The sequence below is a fragment of the Python bivittatus genome, unplaced genomic scaffold, assembly GCF_059951505.1.
Source record: "Python bivittatus isolate LINGU-HERP-01145 unplaced genomic scaffold, Pbiv_v1 ctg000020_np1212, whole genome shotgun sequence".
NCBI lineage: Eukaryota > Metazoa > Chordata > Lepidosauria > Squamata > Pythonidae > Python > Python bivittatus.
In genome coordinates, this window is record NW_028277030.1 from 55102403 (window position 1) to 55124863 (window position 22461).

Consider the following 22461-nt stretch of genomic DNA (forward strand, 5'->3'; position numbering starts at 1 on the left):
AGAACTACTGTTTTAGTTTAAGAAATAGATGCTAAAAGCTTAGAACAATGGTTACCAATTTGTGGCTGGGGGATCATTGTCCTGTTTGGGTACTGGAACTGGTCCCTTGTGCTGGCACTAAATTAAAAGGAATGCCAACATCTCACAAGATTTTGCCACTTATAATCAAAATGTTCTGCAGATGGATTGGAAGAGAAAAAGAGACTTCTCTTGCAGCAAGAGTTGTTAGCATAAATAAGAAATAGAAATAACTCCCTACCATTTCCATACCATCACCCAAGTAAACTCTCCAAGTAGACTCTCCAAGTTTTCTGTGGATGCTAAATTAGACAGAGTCTTCATTCCTCAATATTTTATTCCCAAAATAAAGAACAGTAAAATTCTGCTTAAAAAAATAAGATCTTCGTATATTACTGCATTAAAAATAAATCTTAGTTTTGTCTGGAAAACATCTGTTCCTGGGTGAAGGAGGTATGGCTAGCCAACTTACAGATTCTCACTCAATGTTAACTAAACTAAGCTTAAACACTTTTGTTTCAAAATGCTGAGCCAGGTTGGACCTGACTGTTTTTCCTAAAACTTTGAAAAAGTCTGTCAATAATCTTTAAACGCCATCTACCAAATTACATTACAGCATTATATAAATTAGTGCCTTAAATCTGCTTTTACTCAAGATAAAATTTAATATGCAATGTCAACAAGGTTCTTATTTTGCATTCCTAGGAAGAGACATAATATCTGGGTAGTTTCACATTTTAAGAATTATCAAGAGAAAGAAAAAAGGGGGGGCTTTTTGTTTTTGGTCTTAAGAAGAGTAGATTATCTTTGTGTAATATTAAAAAAAAACTGAACAACACTGCTAAGTATATACTCATATGTAGTAAAAAAAAATGAGAATGTCACTATTTATGTATGTATGCCTATGCACATATTCCTATATGCATTTTATATGTTTGACATATTCCCACTTTTTAAATGTATATATATAAAAATCCTACATATAACAGGGGCTGATGCAATTCTTCTAAAACTGATACTATTATTCTCTCTCTCTCTCTCTCTATATATATATATATATGTGTGTGTGTGTGTGTGTGTAGATATATATATGAAAAAAGCCACAATGAAATACTAAAAAGTTATTATAATTGTCACAGCTTGCATTTCTTCCATATGAAGGCATCAAAAATATTCTTTCAAGTGACAGAAAACCATCTTACTATCAATTATATGTTAACTCATGACTTAACTACCAACACTCCAATAAATCATAGTAATATCTTGAGTAGCACATGGGAACAGAGCAATTTTCATAGTACTGCTAGTAATTATAACTGTATCTTGACACTATTTTGATTAGTGAATATGAAGTGTTATGTAAAACACATTACAGTATAATTACAACAAAAAATCTTTACTATTACTCCATTTCTTGTATAGTGTATACCAGTAGAGATGCTGGCTAGGAAAAAGTCCCAGCATTAATCTGGGGAAGACTGGACCAAAATATGGGTAAGATACTGGTGGTCCTCTAGATACTTTATTTCACAGAAATCTGGAAGGTCATACATTCCTCATCTCTGCTCTTATGAAGTTTATTTTATGTAAGAAAATAGGCAGGGATATGAAGCATTCAAATGATGCTTGAACTTTTATTTTTTTATCAAGGACCAAGCAAAATAACAGCTGGCAAAACAACTTCAAAAGTAAGGGGACTTTTAATTTCTCATGAGGTATGAAGTTCTGTTATTAAAATCAAAGAACAAGAATAATTCAAAACCATACAAAATGCATTTGAAAGATTTTGGATCTCTGCCATTATCAGTGCAGGTAGTCCTCGCTTAATGACCACTATAGGGCCTGGAAAATTTGTTGTTAAGCAGGGCAGTCATTAAGCAAAATATCATGTGACTGCACCCGATTTTATGACATTTTTTGCAGCTGCTGTTAAGCAAATCACAATGGTCATTAAGTGAATCATGAAGTTTCCCATTGATTTTGCTTGCTGGAAGCTGGCTGGGAAGGTCATGTGAGCTGGTTGCCAAGCACCAGATCGCAATCGGTGACCACAGGGGCGCTGCAACAGTCATAAGTGTGAGGACAGGTCGTAAGTTACTTCAGCACTGTTGTAACTTTGAACGGTCACTCAATGAATGGTCGTTAAGCGAAGACTACCTGTATGGTCATTTTCATTCGTTCTGGCAAAATGTTAAGATTTTGGAAAGACTAAAATTCTTGAATCTAATTGCTATTATGTAATAGAGGAAATTAGTCAATTGAGACTGGTTGCTATACCATACAAAACAAATTCTATGTTGGCAGAGTTGAGGGGAGAAAAAGTTTGATAAGCAGCAGCAGCAGAAAAAGTCCAGACTAAACAGTGTATGCTTGTTTTCACCAATATGTACCAGAAGGTTTCTATCCTTGGCTATAGATAGATGTTTAAGCCTAACACCTGTAAATAATAAATCTGAATTTATTAGTAACATCATATGCCAGAATCCTAGGCTGCAATTTCCCCGCTATATACTTAAAGTTATTGGAACAACTAAATTGGCCCATTCCATAGATATGGACTGTTTAGATCTAAATGAACAGTCCTGTACTAGTAGCATTGTTTAACACTGAACTACTTGAGACCATCAAGGAAAATATCCCCGTTTGATCATTATGTCTTTATAACACACATGCACTGATGAAAATGCCAAAAAAGACACAACACGCATTAAGAAAACTGGTTCTAATCCAAATGTGTCTCAACAAAGAAACTGCAATTAATTATAGTTTTATAAATAACGGCAATTATACTGAACTGTATGTGTTGTTACCAATTTCAGTTTAGATACTATATATGTATCAACCAAAAGTAAATGGATCAACTCCAATTTAATTGGTCCTGAACAAGCATGAGAGCTCAATTTCATTAGATTACATTTACAAACATTACAAAATTATGAGTCAAACTAGTTTATTTTTTTATTATTATTACAATAGTTTTACAAGATCTAATTTTAGACAAAGTTGTCCCCATTTCAAAAGAAACCAATTGATTACATAGCAGATCACAAGCACTGTGCATGCTAGGAAAGAAGCAGCTGCAGTCCAAGTGCTCTGAAAGCAAACTTTGGTTCAATTTCAGCAAAGAAGAAAAGCAGCAGCTGGAAGGCATCTGGGAGACTTGGATGTTGATTCATCCAGAGAGAGCGCGAAAGGGCAGCAGCTAATACGGAAAAGCTAAGTCTTGGATGCCGTTTGAGACAATGTGCCAAGCAGGGAGCATGGGTGGACTGGAAAGGAAGATTCAGAAGCATCTGGTTTGCAACAATTAAAACCCAATTTTCCTGCTACTGTAAACAAAAGCACATGCTAGATTTTTATGCATTTTTGTGCTTAATAAAGAATACAGAAAGACTGTGAAGAGAGGTGCTTTTAATTTTCCATTTAAAAGAGATGCTTAACAACAAGGTACATTCATTTCTGGATGTCACATTTCTTGAAACTTTTTGGAATTAAACACAATGTTGATGTCTTCTGTTTGTTTGTTTTAATAAAAAATAAATTGGTAAGTGTCCAAAAGCATATTAGTCCCCACTGTTCAGGAACCCAAATTCAAAACACTCAGAAGAGACATGTTAGGTTGAACGGAAAGCATCTCATATAAACTCTTGAAACTCCCACTTTCTAAAGGACAAAGAATTACTCATCTCCCAATACAGTGATGGGCAAAAGAAAAATCTGCATCTACTAGTAAACATCTTGGATACAGATTAGCTCTGTAGTCAAATGAACACAAACGTAAGTCCCCTCCATCCAGGCCCAAATGCAAAAATTTAACTACTATATGGACTCGATATATTGTACATGCAGCAGGACATGGAAACTGCTAATTGAAACAATTGAGCAAAGAGAAAACTAAATGGAAATCATTGCAGTAAGAGATTTTAGAACATGTCACCAGGCAGCACAATTGGAAAACATGAAGAATTAGCTGCAATTCAGAGTGAGTGTGCGTAACACCACCTGAGAATTGTACTCAAGCGAAGAATGAAAAATAGTTTGTGCTTAATGCTATAAAGTACAACTACGCAAACCGGGACCTTCCACATACTTAATTTGAATTTCAACCTACAGCAGCAAAAGATTTAAAAAGTCCCCAAAACAGTTGGAGGGCACTGGATTGCCTTTTCTTTCAGGGATGGATTCTATAAGGGTTACTGTAGTCTCTCAATTAATATACTTTGAAGGTATGTTGAAGATGGTCCCACCAATGCCAGAGGCAATTAATTTGAGTTCCTGGACTGTGTAGTATTGCAGAAAAAGCTAATTAAAGAATATAAATGGAAAAGGTAAGATGAGGCACCTCAATACTTTTAAAAACAGCATTGAACTACAGCTGTTTGGAGCTTCAAAGAGCATGTTAATATTGAAATGGGGCTATGCTGCTTTGATCTGAATGCTAAAAGTGGCTTTAAAGCATGAGGCCCATTTCTGACAGAATGAATGGATCAAATCAGCTTGCTTCAACCACGGAGTAGCAACTCAATTTTCCAAATCAAGGCACTGTCATATTATATGTCAGATTACATTTTGCAGTGGTCTGGCTCACATTTAGAAGTAACTCACCATTTAGCCATACTGTATTGGCACGAGCTTCTGTAAGCTACTGTGGAATACTCCATGTCCAACTCTCTGCTCTTCCCCCATAACTAAGTGGAGGAAGAAGTTACTGTATAATGCATTTTCTTTTTACGTAATTCTTGGCTTGTTTCATACACAGGTTTGTTCAACAAGCCTAATTTATATTCCACTTCTTGAAGCAACTAGTTTTAGCAATTGCCTAAATATTTGCCCGTGATTCCTAGTTCATGTATAACAAGATTGCAACTGGAATAACCAAGATGCGTTAATTCCACCCCCTGGCTGAGCAGAAGTGGGGGGGCAAGCACACCCACATCTGACGCTTTGCAGTTGCCCACTCATTTTTTAAAGATGTTATGTACTAATGTTCAAAATAAAGTTTTCCCAGGGCTACCCATTTAAACTAAAAATAGCAGATAAAATACCTAACACATAAACATCAAATCAGTGAGAGCTGCATGCAAACCAGCCCAGCTGCATGTATATTTTCTCCCAAGGATTTTTAAAGCAAAACCAAAATCCAAACACAGACGTTGTAGTTTGTCTGAGAAATTCAACAGGAAGCTCAACATCAGCATGCAGGTGGAGAGGTGGTGGTAAAAAGGTCTTTTGAAATCTTGCATGTAAAAACATCATGTGTGTCACAGTAGTTCAGACTAAGAGGCCATGGAGACTAACAGACACTTGAAAACTTTTTTTCTCTTTTTTGCAAACAGAACTTGTATCAATTTAGCACACTGTTCCAGCAGAGGGTGCTATAGTAACATATCTGTAGTTGAGAAAAAGGATTGATTCCCCCAACAACAAAAGAACAGGATATTGAGCCTGTCACCTACATAATTTAGATATAGTTGTGCCAGAGAGCTGTGATCTCTCATAGGACATTCAAGTCTTTTACCCAAGAATAACAAAGGAAATAATACACAAATACAAGCTTCCACATATAGTATTAACTGAGCCAAAGAGTAAAGTTAGAGGAAAAGTTATCCTCTTTTTCCTTTTATCATTAGAAAACATTTTCACAACACAAAGTAGCCAACCTGACAAACAAAATCATTTTCAGACAGATATTTGGCACTTAAACTGATATGTAAATAGAATTAGCTGTAACTGGTTGTTCTGTTTTTAGTAATGTATTTTATTACTGTTGGTAGTGACCTTGTTCAATATCTAGCAGGCAGGCAAGGTGTAAATAAATAATGCACACTGTGCTCACCACCAATCCCTCCTTCCAATAAGTCTTTCAGTTGGTGAAGAGAAAGTTGAAGAAATGGAGAGTTATTTGCCCATGTTGAACATTCAGAACTTAATTCTGCTTCCTGAAAAATCCCAGAACAAAAATCTTTGTTCTGGCCCTGTCTACTTTGAAAGTGGCTCCTGGCATGTTATTGAAAAGCCAAGAGTGATCCTGCATCTGTAAAGTTAGGCAACTCTGCTTCAGATTCTCCATTTAATTCAAATGCCAAATTAGTTAGTGTTATATTCAGCTAAAGGGGGACGTGGTGGCGCAGTGGCTTAATGACGCTGAAAGTTGCCGGCCAGAAATGGTCGACGCTTCAGCGGTTCGAGTCCAGCCTTCGCGTTAACAGGGTGAGCTCCTGTTTCCTCCCCAGTTCCTGTCAACCCAACAGTTCGAAAACTCACGTGAGTAGATAAATGGGTACTCTCACTCCAGTGGGAGGAAAAATGCTGGTGGCGCCTTGCAAAAGGAGTCAGGAGCAGTTGCCGGTAAGCGTGAAACCGTGCGCGCCCGAAAAGGGCGCAAAGCAACGGAAACCCCACCTCCTGCGCTCGCCAGCTGGGCTCTGCTCTAGGAAGGAGGCTCTGGCAAACCACTTCCGAAACAATTGCCTTGAAAACTGCAAGGACTCATCCAAGCAGTCACTGCAGAGTCGGTAACGACTGAGCGCAGATTAAAAAAAAAAATATTCAGCTATTTAGTTTTTGGTTTTATAATCAGTAACTATAATAAGACTTAATAATTTTGCCCAAACTAAACTATACAGTAAGCCTCCTTTTACCTTGACTTGCTCTCAACCCAACCTGTATTTTCTCCACTTTCAACTTAACTCCAGGTTTCATTTTCTTAAGAGGATGAATTGTATCCCTACTGTTCTAAGTCCCAGCATCACATGCAATGAAGATTATTCAATTTTCTTTTCAGGTCATTGTTTTACCCTCCCAGCTTCCAAGGCTCTTCTAGATATGGGTGGTTGAGCTATAGCACAGAAAGTTTCTGCAGAGCAACCTTGCCATAATTAAATCCTTACTCTTATGCAATCAGCTAAATTAAATACATGATAGGAATAACAAACTCAAGATCAAGTTTGGTGTGAAATTATTTTTCTCATATCAATGTATCACATTACCATTTTCCATTGGTTCAAAATGTCATTTCATTTGCATTAAAAGCAAAACAAAGAAACAAAAAAGGAACAAACATGATGCATTCTTCCTAGGCTGCCTGATGCTAGCCGCCAAGATCACCTTCACGCTATTTTCAAAGAGTGACTTCGGGGGAAAAAATATAAAGATTTTGCAGAGGCTAATTGTGGGGGAAGGAAATCCTAATGTACAAATAGCTTTAATTCAAACATTAGATCTGAACCATTTATGCTTGTTATATTGGCAAGAGAAGAGCATTAATGCACCCCTACCTCATTCTGAAGCTCATCACCACTTTTATGTGAGGCAAGCATCTCATACAAAGTACAACAAAGATGCTCCATTGTTGGGCCTGCAGTATTTCCTTGTAGGGAGTCATTCAGATACTTCCCAACTTCACACCACAGGAAAGTATCATCGACTTTCCCAGAAGGTTTTGCACCAGAATTTTCACCACAGTTATTCGGATAATGTTCAAAATGGTTATTAAAAAGTTTCTCATAATCCAAGCTAATGACTTTCTGGTCATCCATTTCACCGTTTATCAGCAATTCTTCAAAGTCATCCAAATCATGCATGTCAAAAGAAAATGCAATATTTCTGCCAAAACACAACTTTGGCTCACTGTTTAACTCTTCAGAATTCTGCAGAAGAGCTGCAAGCTGTTCTTCAGTCAAGTGTGAAACAATCCGACAGGTGGCATCACAGGCTGCAGTGGCAGAGGAGGAGGGAAAGGGTCCAAACATCTGCTTGATGGCTTTAGTCTCATCATGACCAGTACACTCCTTGGTGTGAAACGTTTTAAAAAGGAAGGCAGCACCACTTTCAATCGCTTCTTGTCCATTCTCAGATCCCACTGGACATAGAAAAACAAAAACAGAAAAAAAATGACATGTTAACTACTAACTATTTATAATACAATTAAATCTGATGGGATTTTACTTGGGTGATGTTTTTTACATCAACTTCTTGAAGCCATGGCAGATAAGGGATTTTAAAACATGAAAATGAAATAAGATTAAAATAGCTTTTTCTTATTGTCAATAAAAATGTATAACTTAAAACGGTGGGAAAAGAAGGAAAAACATTCATCTGTAAGTAGATTCTTGCAAAATATTCTATCTCTAGAGACAAAATGTGTGTGTGTGTGTGGGGGGGGTTTCCAGAAGACTACTGGATCATGCCCAGAATGGCAAAAATCAGTGTGCTCCCCAACCCCAAGTTCTACCTCAGATATTCTTCAGTAAAGGGTGCTAAAAATAAAAGAGCTATCTGTCCAGAATAACAAAACATAAATATTTTTAAACATAAGAACAGTCCTGTGAAACTAAGACTATTGCTTAGATTTACTTTAGATAGAAAGTGTAGGTATGGATGGTGGAACAACTTTTCCTTTAGACAAAATGAGGAAGGCGAAAGACCTACCCCTCCCATACATACAAATTTCTCCCTTCCTTCTGCTGAACTTCCTGACTCTCTATTTGCCATTATCATCCAAAGACATTAAGCCAATCGCAGCTTGCAATCTTTAGCTTTGTCTCCTATATTTTCCTATGCTTCGCTTACATGCTGGGAAGATAGACTGCCCCTCCCTTATCTCAAAGTGTATCACATGTTGCTCTTTCCACAGCTCAAACAAACTCAATCGCACCATGCAGTCAGAAACTAACTATCTTGATTGTCGGCCTTATCAGCACTCTTACACCTCTCCAGGCAATCTCACAGTAATTCATGTTGTACTTGAACTTATGCATGAGTTAACCAACTAAAGCCTACCAAAAATCTGCAGAAGTACAGTTCTATTCAACCTCAATGGAACCTCTTGTCACTTTAAAGAAGAGAATATCCCTGTGCTGGCTGTAAGCACTTTGGCATTCAAGACAAAATCCAACATGACACATTTATATTTTTTATTATGGTTGGTTGCACACTCAGCCAGATGTTTAGACTAGATTTGGCATTTTTATCCACCTATCAGGTCCTTCCCAAGCACCTGGGATAGGCAGCTGTTGTTGCTTGATGGTGTTAAAGGTACCATCGCAGGATATAAGCTGTTCCAAGTAAAGCTGCCTTTTACAATTGACAGATGGTGATTTTGTCAATGCTGAGGGTCTTCAAGTGGTACTCCAGATGTTTTGGGATTGCACCTAAGGCGCCTATAACTATAGGTACTATCTTTGCTTTCTTTTGCCACAGTCATTCTATTTCTATTTGCAGGTCTTTGTATCTTGGGATTTTCTCCAGTTCTTTCTCTTCTATTCTGCTGTCTCCAGGTATTGCAATGTCCACTATCCAGATTTTTTTGTCTTTCTTATCAACAATCGTTAAGTCTGGGGTGTTGTGTGGCAGGTGCTTGTCTGTTTGAATTCTAAAGTCCCAGAGCACTTTAGCTTCTTCATTTTCTATTACTTTGTCCGTTCTGTGGTCCCACCAGTTCTTGCTTGCAGGCAAATGATATTTCTTGCAGATATTCCAATGCACCATTGTTGCTACTTTGTCATACCATTGTTTGTAGTCGGTCTGTGTGATCTTCTTGCAGCAAACTAAGCGGTCCACTGTTTCTTCAGCTTCTTTGCAGAGGCGGCATTTGCTGTCTTCTCAATTCTGGCTTTATATGCATTATTATTATTATAAATATATTGGCTGCCCAACTCCAATGGACTCTGGGCAGTATACAAAACTAGAAAAAACACATACGAACAGCTAAAAACGCTAGTAATAGTAAAATGCTAATCAAGGTAAAATTTCCACACCTGACAGTGCCTGTCGCCCATTATTCCATAGTCCCCACAATACTCCTGGAATGCCTTTAACAAAGGAATTTTCCATCCCTACCTACATCAACTGCCTATTGCTATTATACCTACTTCAAAACACTACTCACCTATTTGTCTGGCAGAGTGAAATAGTGCCCTTAAATCTCCATGTAGAGATTGCTGCTGTTCCTTGGGTGAGTTTTCTTCAACAAATGTTACTATTTTCTTCCAAGTGAGATCCGAATTCCACCGCTGTTCTTGTAACTTGGATCTTTTATCCTGAACACAATAATTCATAGTCAATAGAGCTCTTCTTTGAACCCACTGATCTTCACTTAAGTAAAGCAATAGGTGCATGTTTTCCCCATACTTCATAATTTAGTGTACACCCTGTTATGTTTCTTAGTAAAAATGAAAAGTATCTATGCAAAGGCTTGCATTCATATGTTAAAGGCAACAGTATCATCATTTGAATCACTTAGAATAAGATAAAACCTGAAAATTTAGAAACAGAATTGCACTCTCTCTTTAACAAAAAGATCCAATGCACTCATCCCATATAAAATATCTGTCTCATAAATGTAATTGACAATGACATTAATAGGAAATCTTTTCCTCACACAAGAAACAATTTATCAAATTATCTTATATGCAACAGATCCAAGCACCATTTTTTGAGAGGAACCTGTTTTATTTCCCATATTATGCAGGACAAATTCAAACCCTATGAAACCCACCCCCCTCAAAAAAAATCTTGAAAGTATGGTAGTTATAATAACTACAGAATGTCTGCCTTACATCTATGTAACTAAGTTGTGAAGAGGCCTATGAGCTCACTTAATTCTGCTGCCGCTTAACATCTGATGCCTTTGTTTCAAGATATCCAGGGAGAAGTATGTAATGTATGTTGTGAACAAATTGATTTTTTAAGAGTTTATAAAAGAGAGAATATAGGAGAGTTATGAAGATGCTTGCATTTCCTGCTACTATAACTACCACATGATAAAAGTGCTGAGAAAAGGCCTGAAACCAGAGCTATGCCCTTTGTTACATAAATATGATAGAGAAAGAAAGAGAGGGACACTATAAACTAAAATAGGCCATCTTTCCTTTTAAAAGTGAAAAGCTTAGGGTTGCCTACCATCTGATCTATTCCCTACTTTTCCAGATTCAAATGCAGGACAATAGCTTCCATTCTACGTTTAAATAGGAAAGGATTAATAACTTGTCCCAACAGATTTCTTCATATTTTTTCCCTTCCCATCATGAGAAAAGGTAGAACTGGTCATTTATTAATCAAACTCCTACCTCACCCCCACAATTGCAACTTCCAGTGACATTTTTCAGTTTTAGTTCTTCCTTTCCTACCCTCAGTAGGCTTTTCCATTCCACCACTGTCCTTTCCTTATTACTGTATGCTTTTCAATTCTTCCAAAAGACAAGGCTCCAAAGGAAATAGAACATGAACACATACAAACGTATCAGCACAAATACAACCTCATTATGGGCCTTTCGATCTAATGCCGTACCAGTTATAGTGAAAGCAGCGGCAGCTGGAAGAGCTGTACATCCAGATTATTAAATATAACAACTATTCGAACTTGTCTTTGACATCCGTCAAGAGATTATTTAAGAAAAATGCATTAAAGTGCTGTACAGTATGTTCCTTCAATTTATGCTATATTAGTTGTTGCCGATGCTTGTTCCAGTGAATGGATTCTCTTTTAATGGCTCATTTAGCTGAAAGTGCACTATTTCAAATGACATGGAAAGAAAGGGCCAAATTGCTTCTCTAGTTATAGTGATAAAAAAAAAAACCCACTGGAATAAAAAGTAAAATCAGTAGAGTTACTCTGAGTTATACTGGCATGATGGAAAACAGGATCATCCTGAAGAGCTTGGATATGTGTAGGTGTTGATAGCACCTTAGTATCAAATTGAGAGGTGCCATTTTTTTTCAGTTTAATTTCCTGAGAAGGGAGACGTAACTGGCTAGTAGCATTTTTCTTTTTTCTTTTCTTTTTTCTTTTCTTTTTTTTGTATTTAAAGTGACAACACTACTCTCCTTCGCTTTTTGTTTCATGAATATCTGCAGTTGGAGAGAAGTTTAAGTTTTCTATTTTACAAAAAGACAAGCAGCAGAATTTCTGCACTCATAAAAAAGAAAAAAAAACTAATACACCAACACAACTAATAATTAGACTTTGGAGCAAAGCACAAAGAAAAGTGAAAAATTAATCTAGCAATTCCCTAATTATTATATCAACAGTTTCTCATAAAGCCACTGAGAACTTTGCTTACAGAATAACAGTAACATAAAAACATGTAGTAAAACCTCAATTTAATGTATCCTCATTCAGTGAACTTTAGAAGGAACTGATATTTTAGTTCAGAAGTAATCTCTAAGAAACAAAGTCTGCTGTTTCTGAAGCTCTTCATACTGATGTAATTTGCATTATTGCCCATATACCCATATAATATTCCACAAATTTACATAATTACAATTACACTAATGACTTAATTATAACAATTATGCAATTACACTTACTTATGCGTATGCAATTACATACACTTATGAAATGACATACAATTAATCTATGAAATCCAGGTCCTATAATACAACAGATACCAAGTTTTTGATCAATTTGTTGGATACTGGCACCAACCCGTCCCCTAAAATGCCCCATTGTTGCCAACAAGAGGAAACTTACTCTTGAATATATGGAATTTAACTAGAAAAAACCGCTAGCACAACATAGGGAAGAGACTCATACTTTGTGATGCTATTGACATTAACAAGTATACATTTTAAATCAATCAACATGTTAAAATCCTTCTTGTGCTTAACCTTTATTCAAATAACTTACTGTTAGGTCAGCAGATTCTTGACTATAATCATCTTGTTTAGTGACATTTGAAAAGGAACGAAGCGCTCCTGTTAAGCGAGGAAGGGCCATTTATTATCCATTCAGTGATCCATAGGAAGATACATTAAATTCATTTCCAACTTGTAAAGTCCTGATAATGAACAATAAGATCAAATTAAGTTTTGGTAATGACTTAAGGGTAAAACAGAACAATTATTTGAATGACTCAAACACTGCTATACAGTAGGCTTTTCTATAAGTAGGCATTCAAGGTGACAGTATTTTCTATTTTCAAACACAGTATAGCATTACCAGCTCAAACAAACAGAAACAGGCCAATATGGACTGGAAAGAAAAAATCAATATAATGAAGCAGTTTATTTTTTTTTCCTCTCCACAATATGTAATTTAAATAGTCAGCAGGACTGATATAAGTTTTCCCTTTTCTGACAACTTTAAACAATACTCTGTGTCTAATACTCTTCTATTTGATAACTCTTGAACCTAATTTCTAGTGGAGCTGATTTCTTCCTTCATTACAATATTTCTCAAATTTGATAATGTTATTTTCAGGGGTTTCAGTATAGCCTTCCCATCTTTCTGTAACCTCACTTGCTTCTATTAAATTTCTTCCATGATTACCCCAGACTAGTTGTACCTTAACTGTCAATTGTCCTGTGCTTTCTGATTTTCTTACAAACATCTCTATTTTGTCCCTTTTCTTATTATTCTCCTCTATTTGTTGAGATTCTTGGCTAAGATACCTTTCCTTATTCATTCTTGCTGGATGATGAAAGCCTGCATTCAGTTATCAAACAGCCTTTCTGCTCCTTGAGGCTTTCATCAACTATCTTTCCTTTGCTATCAATATAAAGCTTGGGCATTACAGTTCTGTTTTCAGTGTCTCTTGTCTCTTCCCATAACTCCTCATATTCTATTTCACATGTTCTGAATCTGTTCCTTATAGCAATCTTATATTCCAGTTATATGGTTTCTAGGCCAAATCATGCTAGCACATTTGACCCAATAATTTATGCTTGGAATCGGAATCTGTAGCTGGAGGTATTATGGCTCACTAAAATGTATTTCTCCATCTTCTGCTTCCTGTTATGTAGTATGGAATCTGAATGTATGTTATCTGAAGCAAACACTGCCAATCATGTTATTGTTTCTTAATATATGTACATCTACTAATTAAGAGAGAAATCAGATATTCTTTGAGAAAGGAAAGAAATATTTGGCATTTTATACTATATCAGTAACTAGGTCATATTTATTAATAACTAAATGTATTTCCTTGGGGACATTACGTACCTTTGAGTAGGCCTCACTGAATAGGGTTTAGTTCTGAGACATATAAGAAAGCATTGTTAACATCTGGATCATTATATAAGAAGTGCAGCAACACTGTCTAAGGCAAGACATATTTACAAGTTATTTAAAAAACCAGATGAGTTTTACAGAGGGAACTGTCCCAACTGATAGCTCACTAACAAATTTCAGAACAATAATTAATGATATCACAGTCTATAATTAATTCATCCCCCTCCTATAAAAAGAAACAGAGAGGAAGAATAGCTTTTGATGTTCCGGTACAGATGTTGCCAAAGACTGACATCATAAAGTACTCATCACATCCTGCAATGCTTGGTAGCAACTTAAAAGGAATATAACCCTCATTTAAAAAAAAAAATCAATCCATTACTCTTTCAAGTAAAAACAAAAATAGTGGTAGAGAGAAAAAACACTGACCCAGTGCAAATGTAGTATCATTCAGAAACTACATTAGGTACAAATGGAATTCAGGCTAAGGAATGCATACTGCATCTCTCCTTTGATGCAAGGTTTTGATTTCTTCATAGGTTGACTTAACACATTGTGTTAAGCTATAATGTGTTATGGGAGTTAATTTTGGTTTAACCTGTGATATGAATTCATTCCTTCTTTATAAATCATGCTATATGACTTATACTTTCAGTCCAACCAACCATGACTTATTCAACAAGCTGCTATAAAAATTCCATAGCTTAACATGGTGTGAGTATTCGGATTCTGGCAGTATATAAATGTGAGAAATAAACACAGTCTTATTCCTAGTACCTTCAGATTAAACATAGTTTCTATTTTCCTTGCCCTATAAGATGATTCTGTAACCATCATTCAAGGCATAGTTTACTTTATCACATCCTGGTTATCTACTGGACTATCTTTCTCCTGTTGTTTCTGTCCAACTAGTAAGATCTGGAAGAGATGGTTCACTCTAGGTCCTAGCTGTAAAGCATTGCCAGCTTCTCAGTAGCTGGGGTACTCAGCATACCCCAAAATCAGTATGGCCCCAACCTTCTTTGGCTTCCATAAAGCCATAAAAACCTGGCTCACTCTTATTCATCCTGATGTAGGATTAAGTGTCTATTCTCCAATGGTAGTTTGGCAAGGGAGAATATGTTTGCGCTGTTATCCTCCCCAATATGTTCCATATACTCTTTGGCAATTATGTTTTGTATGCTTTTACTTGTGATTTATTTGAAGTCTAGTCCTATTGCATAAGCCATCTAGAGTCATTCTGTGATTGAGGCAGCATACAAATTGATAAATACTGTTTAAATTAACTAGTCAGCTTTTTGTAATTTAATTCTGGACAAATTATTATGACTAATGATGAAATAAATAATTTATGCTATACAGAAAAAAAAAGAAGACAACAAAAATATGCATTTTCAGTTTACAGTGTCGGCTTCAGAAATTCATCATTACATTTCAGGGGGCCAATGATGGAAAGGAAACTTTAACGATTTGAAATAGTAAACCTAGCTCACACATTTTGCTAATTCAAAGCCAACACACCATCTTAGCATATGAATCTAGAAATTGACTTTACCTGCATAAACATCTACATTGGTAGGCCCTTACTGTGTTAGAAACAACATCAAACATGCAATATGATGTTGGTTTTGTTTATTCCTTTCACCTTAAACCAATGCTTGCAGCAAGTTATTCATGCTGATAAATGGATTTTGTTTTAAACATGATTTAAGGGGCTGTAAATCCTAATAAACAACCTGCAAAAAAGTCTTGTAATGTGTTTAGATATAAGGGTATACCAAATAAATATACTATTTTTTAAAAAAAATTATCAGTACCATGGTCAAAGAGAGATTTGGCTTTCCTAAAATTTACCATGATCAGTACCATGGTCAAGAGGATTGTTTTTATTAGAGTGTTTTAATAGAGTAGGACCCAACTCTACAGGCCTTTAAGAAGGCAGTTAAGACCTGTCTGGAGGCTTTGGGGTCAGGTTGAACCCAAAGTGGGTGAGTTGCAGAAGTTTTCAGTTCTGCTTGTGATTTTAGTGTTTAGCATGTTTTAATGAGCTATGTCAATTTGTATTAATTATGTTTTCCTTTTTTGTCTTTTTGTACACCACCCAGATTCACATAGTTTGAGTTGCGTAGACATATAAATGCCTGAATAAATTATTAAAATAAATGGTTAATGCCAACCTAAACATCACATTAAACAATGGCCTAATAAAACATGAATGAGCTTGGCCTCCCCCTGAATGCAGTGGCTTCTCCTCTCTTCTCGAGAGAATAATCTACCAAGTTAATGGTGACAGAAGAACTCTTCTCTAGCTTTCTTATTGCTCTGAATTTCACAGTATAAAGTCACTGTCTTACAGCTGATGATGTATGGATGAAAACTGAAAATTACCTCATGCAATTTAATATAATTTGCCCCGTAAATTTTTCCATTTTCTAGAAAACCCACAGCACTACTTATAGCACTACTGAAAGTTACAGAAGCTTTTGATACTGCTGCAGAGGAAAAGTTCCTTAAAACCACTAATTAAAAATATTTTAATAAAATGTGTTATTCTGAAAAGGTGCTACCAGAGTTCTTTTAATTTTAGGCTATGACAGATTAACATGGCTGTCCTCCCACAATGTGAATAAGCAAGTGACTGTATTATAAAGGCTATTCTGAGAGGTTTAGATCTCTTTCTGGTGCATAAAAGAACCCAGATAAGGTCAGGGGGTTGCTGCCATCCGCTGAAATATATACATTTCTTTTCAAAAAGCGGCACAGTATCTTTTAATTGGCAGAACTGGTAGCCTGTACCTGGAAGCCTCTGTCCAAGCTAATGAGGCATAAATTTCAAAGTCTACTCATTTCAGCTCTTTGGGATATATGAGACCAGACAATCAACTTCACAGGAAGAGTAGGACTATACTTTATTCAGACAGGCTGTAATAACAGAACCTTGCAACCCTGACTGTGCTTTACCTCCCCTCCCTCTTATATCCTAGTGAATCAGAAAGTATTTGGAAGTGTCTCAGGCAAACACCTATCTTGTTTCCCAGGAAATAAGGAATGTTTCCATCCTCCCTCTTTGCTTACGTAATGGCTCTTGTCTATTGCCCTCAAGGTCATCTCCCTGATTTTCTACAACTCAGCATATTCTTTTAATCCTCTAAGGGGCACTGACAGCCCATAAAAGATCCTCAGTGATGAGACTATGCACTTTCCTTTTGGAACAAGACTCATGAGACCAGCAGGCCTTGCTTCCATATCAGCGTAAGCCTGGGATAGGCGGCTGTGATTCTAACCAAGAGCAACGTCCTTTTTCCATCAGCCGAGCATGAACTTCCAGGACACCGCTAGTACCAAGTAAGACTTCTATCAGCTCTTTAGAACTGCGGGCAGCTCACGACCCCCTCTCCCCCAAAATTGTAAGACCCCATGCCTACGCCTTCGAGACTAGGCTGCATGAGTTCAGCGGGGCTTAACTCCGCCAAGGAATCTTATCTAGAAACAGGCTACAAGGGGACGGAGTAATGGAAGCTCAGGACCGCCCGAGCGAAAAAGCTGGAGCTTCTTTTCTCACTGGCAACGGCAGCAATGCCCTTAATGGGGCGCCAGCATTCACAGCTGTGGGATAGATAAAACACGCCACGAGCCTCGAGTCATCGCTCACTTTCGCTTACATCTCTCGATGGAGGAGATCGGGAAGCCCTGGAGCCCAAAGAAGGGCCCCGAATTACCTGCTCCGCTTACCTGCTCGGCTTCCCCGCGGGCCGGCCACGCTGCCACTCCGACTGTCCCTCCCCCTCCGAAGGGCTGCGCCTGCCTTCACTATTTCGACTCAGCCGCTTCCGGGTTTTTCTCCAGGCGCAGGCGCGGCCCTCCCCTTCCGCTGGTTTCGCCGGCTAAGCCGATCGGGCGGGGCCGCCGGCCCTACGGAGCTCTCGGGAGCCCAATGACGCTCCAGGCGCGAGGACAGCGCGTGAACGTTCTTCCTGGTGGAGCGCGGCGCCCCACCCCCTTGGAGAAACTGCGACTTTCTCTTTCGTTTCCTTGAGCGATCTCGTTTGGGAGAGAGCGTGGCACGTCATCATCAACTGGGTGAAGTCTAAGAGTGGCAGTTCGCTGGTTGACAGAAAGACTTCCGGTTTGCGTTGGAAGTCTCCCCCCCCCGTGGCTTGCGGGCTAAAATTGGCGCCCCGCCCATAAATCCCGGAAAAGTGCAAAAATTTAAAAGAGCGCTGCTGTTCTCTCCCCACTTCCTGCAAATTCAGCCAGATTTGGAGGAGCAGGAGTGAAGCAAATTGGAGCATTCAAGAACTTTCTTCAGCGGTTTGTTCCCAGCAGTTCGCATGTGGCTTACAGTTCCAAGCCCCTTTCCCTGCTAATATTGTACATAACACTATTAACTTGAATAAGGTCTGGGTAGACCGGCTTCAGATTATCAGTGGCGTGCCGAGGTTGAAGTCGGCATATCCATGTATTTAACTGACGACTGTCAATTGCCTTTGGGTGAGAAGGAACTGAAAGCTAAAAAGGAGAAAGGAAGGCTTGAGTTTCTCAGCTGGCTGGCAAGCCACTCCAAGAGGCCGACTCTGCTGTTGCTTTGGCGGAGCCATGCCGCTGGAAAGGGAAAACTAAACGTTATGGGCATGTTCGTAAAAAGGTTTCCACTCCAAGTCTCCATTATTTTCCCAAAGCCGCTCCAACAAGTCCGACTATTCGGGAAAACGAGAATGAGACCAGCCTTTCCAACGTTTTGCCCTGCCGATGAAGCTGGGCTGACTAGGGATTTGTAGTCCAGCACACCTAAATCCTTCTCAAAGGGAGAAACTAAACGAGAGAGTTTCCTTAATTCTCAGAAACCCAGCGGAGGGTTGGGTCCAAGACTTGCGACGTTGCTGCCATCTTACACCGATCAGTCTCTGATGTCTCAGATATGGTCGGAGCTGATAGCGTCAATAAGTAAGGCCACTCTGTCAGATCTGCTTCTTCTCGCAGACACCGATCTTTCTAGGGCAGCGCCTGTCCTGGTCATCTGTGATTCATTTTATACGGGGCTTGCTCTGAAGACAAGGCAGTGACTTGATGGGGCTCTCAGAGGCTGCCTGTTGCTTCAAGGTTTTGCTAACTTCAGATAAAGCCCTTTACGGAGCATGCGGGAGTTAGGAGTTTCTCAAAAGTGAGACCGAGACTAGAAAGATCTTTCCTTGATGAGGTTAGGCAAGCTCTGGCAGTTGGTCATTTAAACACCTCTGCAAGGCTTTGAACAAATAGGCAGGTGTTTCATATTAAGCTTTGAACATTTAATTGTTGGACTTCGTTATTTTAGGATTCTCTTTAAACTGAACAGCCTAGATCAGTGCTTCTTAAAATTTTCTACAGTTCTGGACGACTAAATTAATAATAATAAAATACAGAGACTACCCAATTCACGCCCGCCCCCCATATTTTCAACTTTGAAAGTGTGGGAATTCCCAATTTTCAATGAATAAAAGAATGATTAATGTGGCACTGGAGTATGACTTCCCATTCACTGCATTTTTTAAATCCCATCTGAACTAAATGTTATGCCAAAATGTTTAACCTAAAATTAAGTGTTTATTTACCCCTTGAGCCAGGGGCTGTATTGGAGGATGGGCTTTGGCCAGATGTCTCTTGGTGCATGCAGTGATGTGGGGAATGTTAAGAGTCCCCTCACTGCCTCAGCCCCACCTCCCCAGCGTTCAACAGTCAATCCCCAGTTGATTGTGAATGCACAGAATGGGCTTTGGCTGGTATATGTGGAGCCTGCAGTGGCCCATTTGGTAGACTTCTGGACTCCCAATAGATCATGGGCCACATTTTGAGAATCACTGGCTTTGATCCTTATGGGATTGAGCAATAAATAAATAAAGGCTGATATGACTTTGTGTACAGTATCTAATTAGGTTATCATGAATTAAGCTTTCCATTAATCAATGATTAAATTATTAAATACAGTAAAATAGGGCTTTCCCCCTCTTTCCTTCCTTGAAATTGTTTTGGAGGGAACTCCATTTTGAAAATCATAAGGATAGTAATAAATTACCCTTCTGATTCTTCCCACATGTTCACCTAGCTTGATCTTGACCAATGTCTTCTCTTTGTCTACATTCTTAAATGGATTTTATATAACTTGAAACTACATTTCTCACAACTTTTTTTCTTTAATTTTCACAGTTTTGCATACTGTTTTAGCCATGATACTCTGTTGGGTGACAGGATGCTGTCCAAACTTTTGAATCTCCAACTCAAGACAAAAATATATGTGACAAAGGTAGTTGTATTAGGAAGGGTAAAGCAAGCAGATAATGCTTACTACACAGGCTTTTCTTTAACAGGTTAAATTTATTAGAGTTTAGTGTCATGCCTACTATTGCTTGACATCCATCAATTGTCACCACTACAGTTGGCCTGCATTTTATTTCTTCTGTCTTTATATGTATGTATGTGTGTGTATATGTTAATGTTTGAAAAATATTATAAGGGCTTACTAGTGTCCTCTCTTAGCCTAGGAGATCTGTGTAATTACAGCTCAGTCTGAAGGATTCCATTTCTGGCAAAAATGGTTAGGAAGATGTTGGACTCCCATTGCCAGATGCATTGGGAGGATACTGATTGTTTGGACCTGTGTTGTACAAACAGTAAATGCAGAGGAAGCAGCCACCAGTGCCTAGGCTCTTCTTTGCCCCACTCCTTGCCATGTTTGTACTCTGGATGGAAGGTGAAAGTAACAGTTGAGCAGAAAGGGAAAACAGGATGACTGAGAAGATGAGGCTCAGGACTGCTGTTACTGGTGCAGCAGAGAGGAAGCAGTTGTGTCATCGTACACCTCCTTTTTTCCCAGCCAGAAAGCTGAAGAAGGAGGGTGATGGGCTGCATCCAATCCTCAGGCCAGAGATTCCCTACTGTTCCTTTAAAGAGACAGGCTATGGTGACAGAATTTTAAAAGTTTATCTTTCTTTCTCTTCCTTTCTCAGGCTTAAAGCATGTTTTGCTAACTACCTCATTCCTTCTCCAAGATCACCTCTGTGATTCTCTACAGTATCCTACTCCTCTGGAGGTCAGTGGTCTTTAAATAAGACATCAGGTCTTCTCAGTAATACCCACACTTTGGAAAACGCTGCCTCCAGAAACATGACTCGCCTTGACTTTCCTTTCATTCAGGATTGCCCCAAAGGCTTCTACTTCAGTGGGCCATTGGCCCATAGCATATCTGTTCTAGTGACTGTATTATGTTTTCCCTTTTCTGTGTTTTTGGTGCATCCTGCCCAGAGTTCTAGTGATTGGGGTGGCACACAAAATCTGTAAAATAAATGAATAATAAAAATATTGCCACAACGTGGGTTGGAAGACAGGGAGGTTGTAAACCCTAACTGTTACTAAACTACCTGTCCTATTCACTAGTTGTTGTTGTTGTTATGGTGCCTTTGAGTCAGTGTTAGACTAGTCCCTGCAGTTTTCTTGGTAAGATTTTTGGAAGTGGCTTTGTGAGACTAGGCTGAAGCTGCCATAACTAAAGATGAAGCAGGCACATAAGCAGAGAGGGCAAAAAGCCAAGAATCTGGGGGTCCTCCTGGACTCACAACTACTGCTTGAGGAGCTGGTGGTAGTTGTGGTCTGGAAAGGCCTTTGCTTAACTTTGGGTTGTGTGCCAGTTATGCCTTTTCCTGGATTGGGAAGCCCTCCAGTGAGCCACTCATGCCCTAGTCATCTTCTGTATAGATTGTTGCAATGTGCTCTACATGGAGCTACCCTTGAAGAGTATCCAGAAGTTACAGCTGGTTCAAAATGGGCCGCACGGGCAATTTTGGGTGCCTCAAGGATGGCACATGTAACACTTTTGCTGCAGAAACTGCACTGGGTGCCAATTTGCTTCCGGGTCCAATTCAAGGTGTTGGTTATCACCTTTAAAGCCCTACATGGCATGGGACCAGGCTACCTGAGGGACTGTCTCATCCCCATTACATCGACCCATCCCACCTGGTCAGGCAGAGGAGGTATGTTATGGACCCCGTCTATGAAAGAATGTCGACTGGCAGGGTCCAGGAAGAGAGCCTTCTCTGCCATTGCCCCTGCCCTATGGAACACTCTTCCCCAACAGGTAAGGTGGGCCCCCACTCTCCCGGCCTTCTGGAAAGGGGTGAAGACCTGGCTCTGCCAACTTGCATGAGGAGGGGTAGCCAACCCTGTGAGTGGCTGGCATTCTGAAGATGCTCTCGTAGATTAATAACCTTTATTTACCATCAGTGCCTTGGAAGACATTATTTATTTATGAGCATTGTTTCATTGTAGTTTAATCAGTATTTATTCTTGTTTTATTGTAAACTGCCCAGAATCGCTCTTTGAGTGAGACGGGCAGTGACTAAATTTGAAATATAAAGAAAGTCTAAATGTCTTGTCTAAAAGATCCTTTTGGGAAGGTAGATAAGAAGAAAACAAGTCATTAAGGAAACAAAGGAAAAAATGTCACCTGAACCAGACAAAGGAAG

The 22461-nt window shown here is 38.7% G+C and overlaps 1 protein-coding gene across 1 annotated transcript in view; it reads right to left on the minus strand.

Annotated features, from left to right (window-relative positions):
* The window catches only part of ASCC3 (activating signal cointegrator 1 complex subunit 3), a 234016-nt gene extending 216187 nt beyond the window's left edge, over positions 1-17829 (minus strand). The window contains exons 1-4 of the mRNA XM_007421586.4: positions 17702-17829; positions 12647-12797; positions 9908-10058; positions 7296-7879 (exon numbers count right to left, since the gene is read on the minus strand). Of these exons, the coding sequence (XP_007421648.2) occupies positions 7296-7879; positions 9908-10058; positions 12647-12736 (825 nt within the window). The 5' untranslated portion in view covers positions 12737-12797; positions 17702-17829. The remainder of the gene's footprint in view (positions 1-7295; positions 7880-9907; positions 10059-12646; positions 12798-17701) is intronic.
* Positions 17830-22461: the final 4632 nt, after the last annotated feature.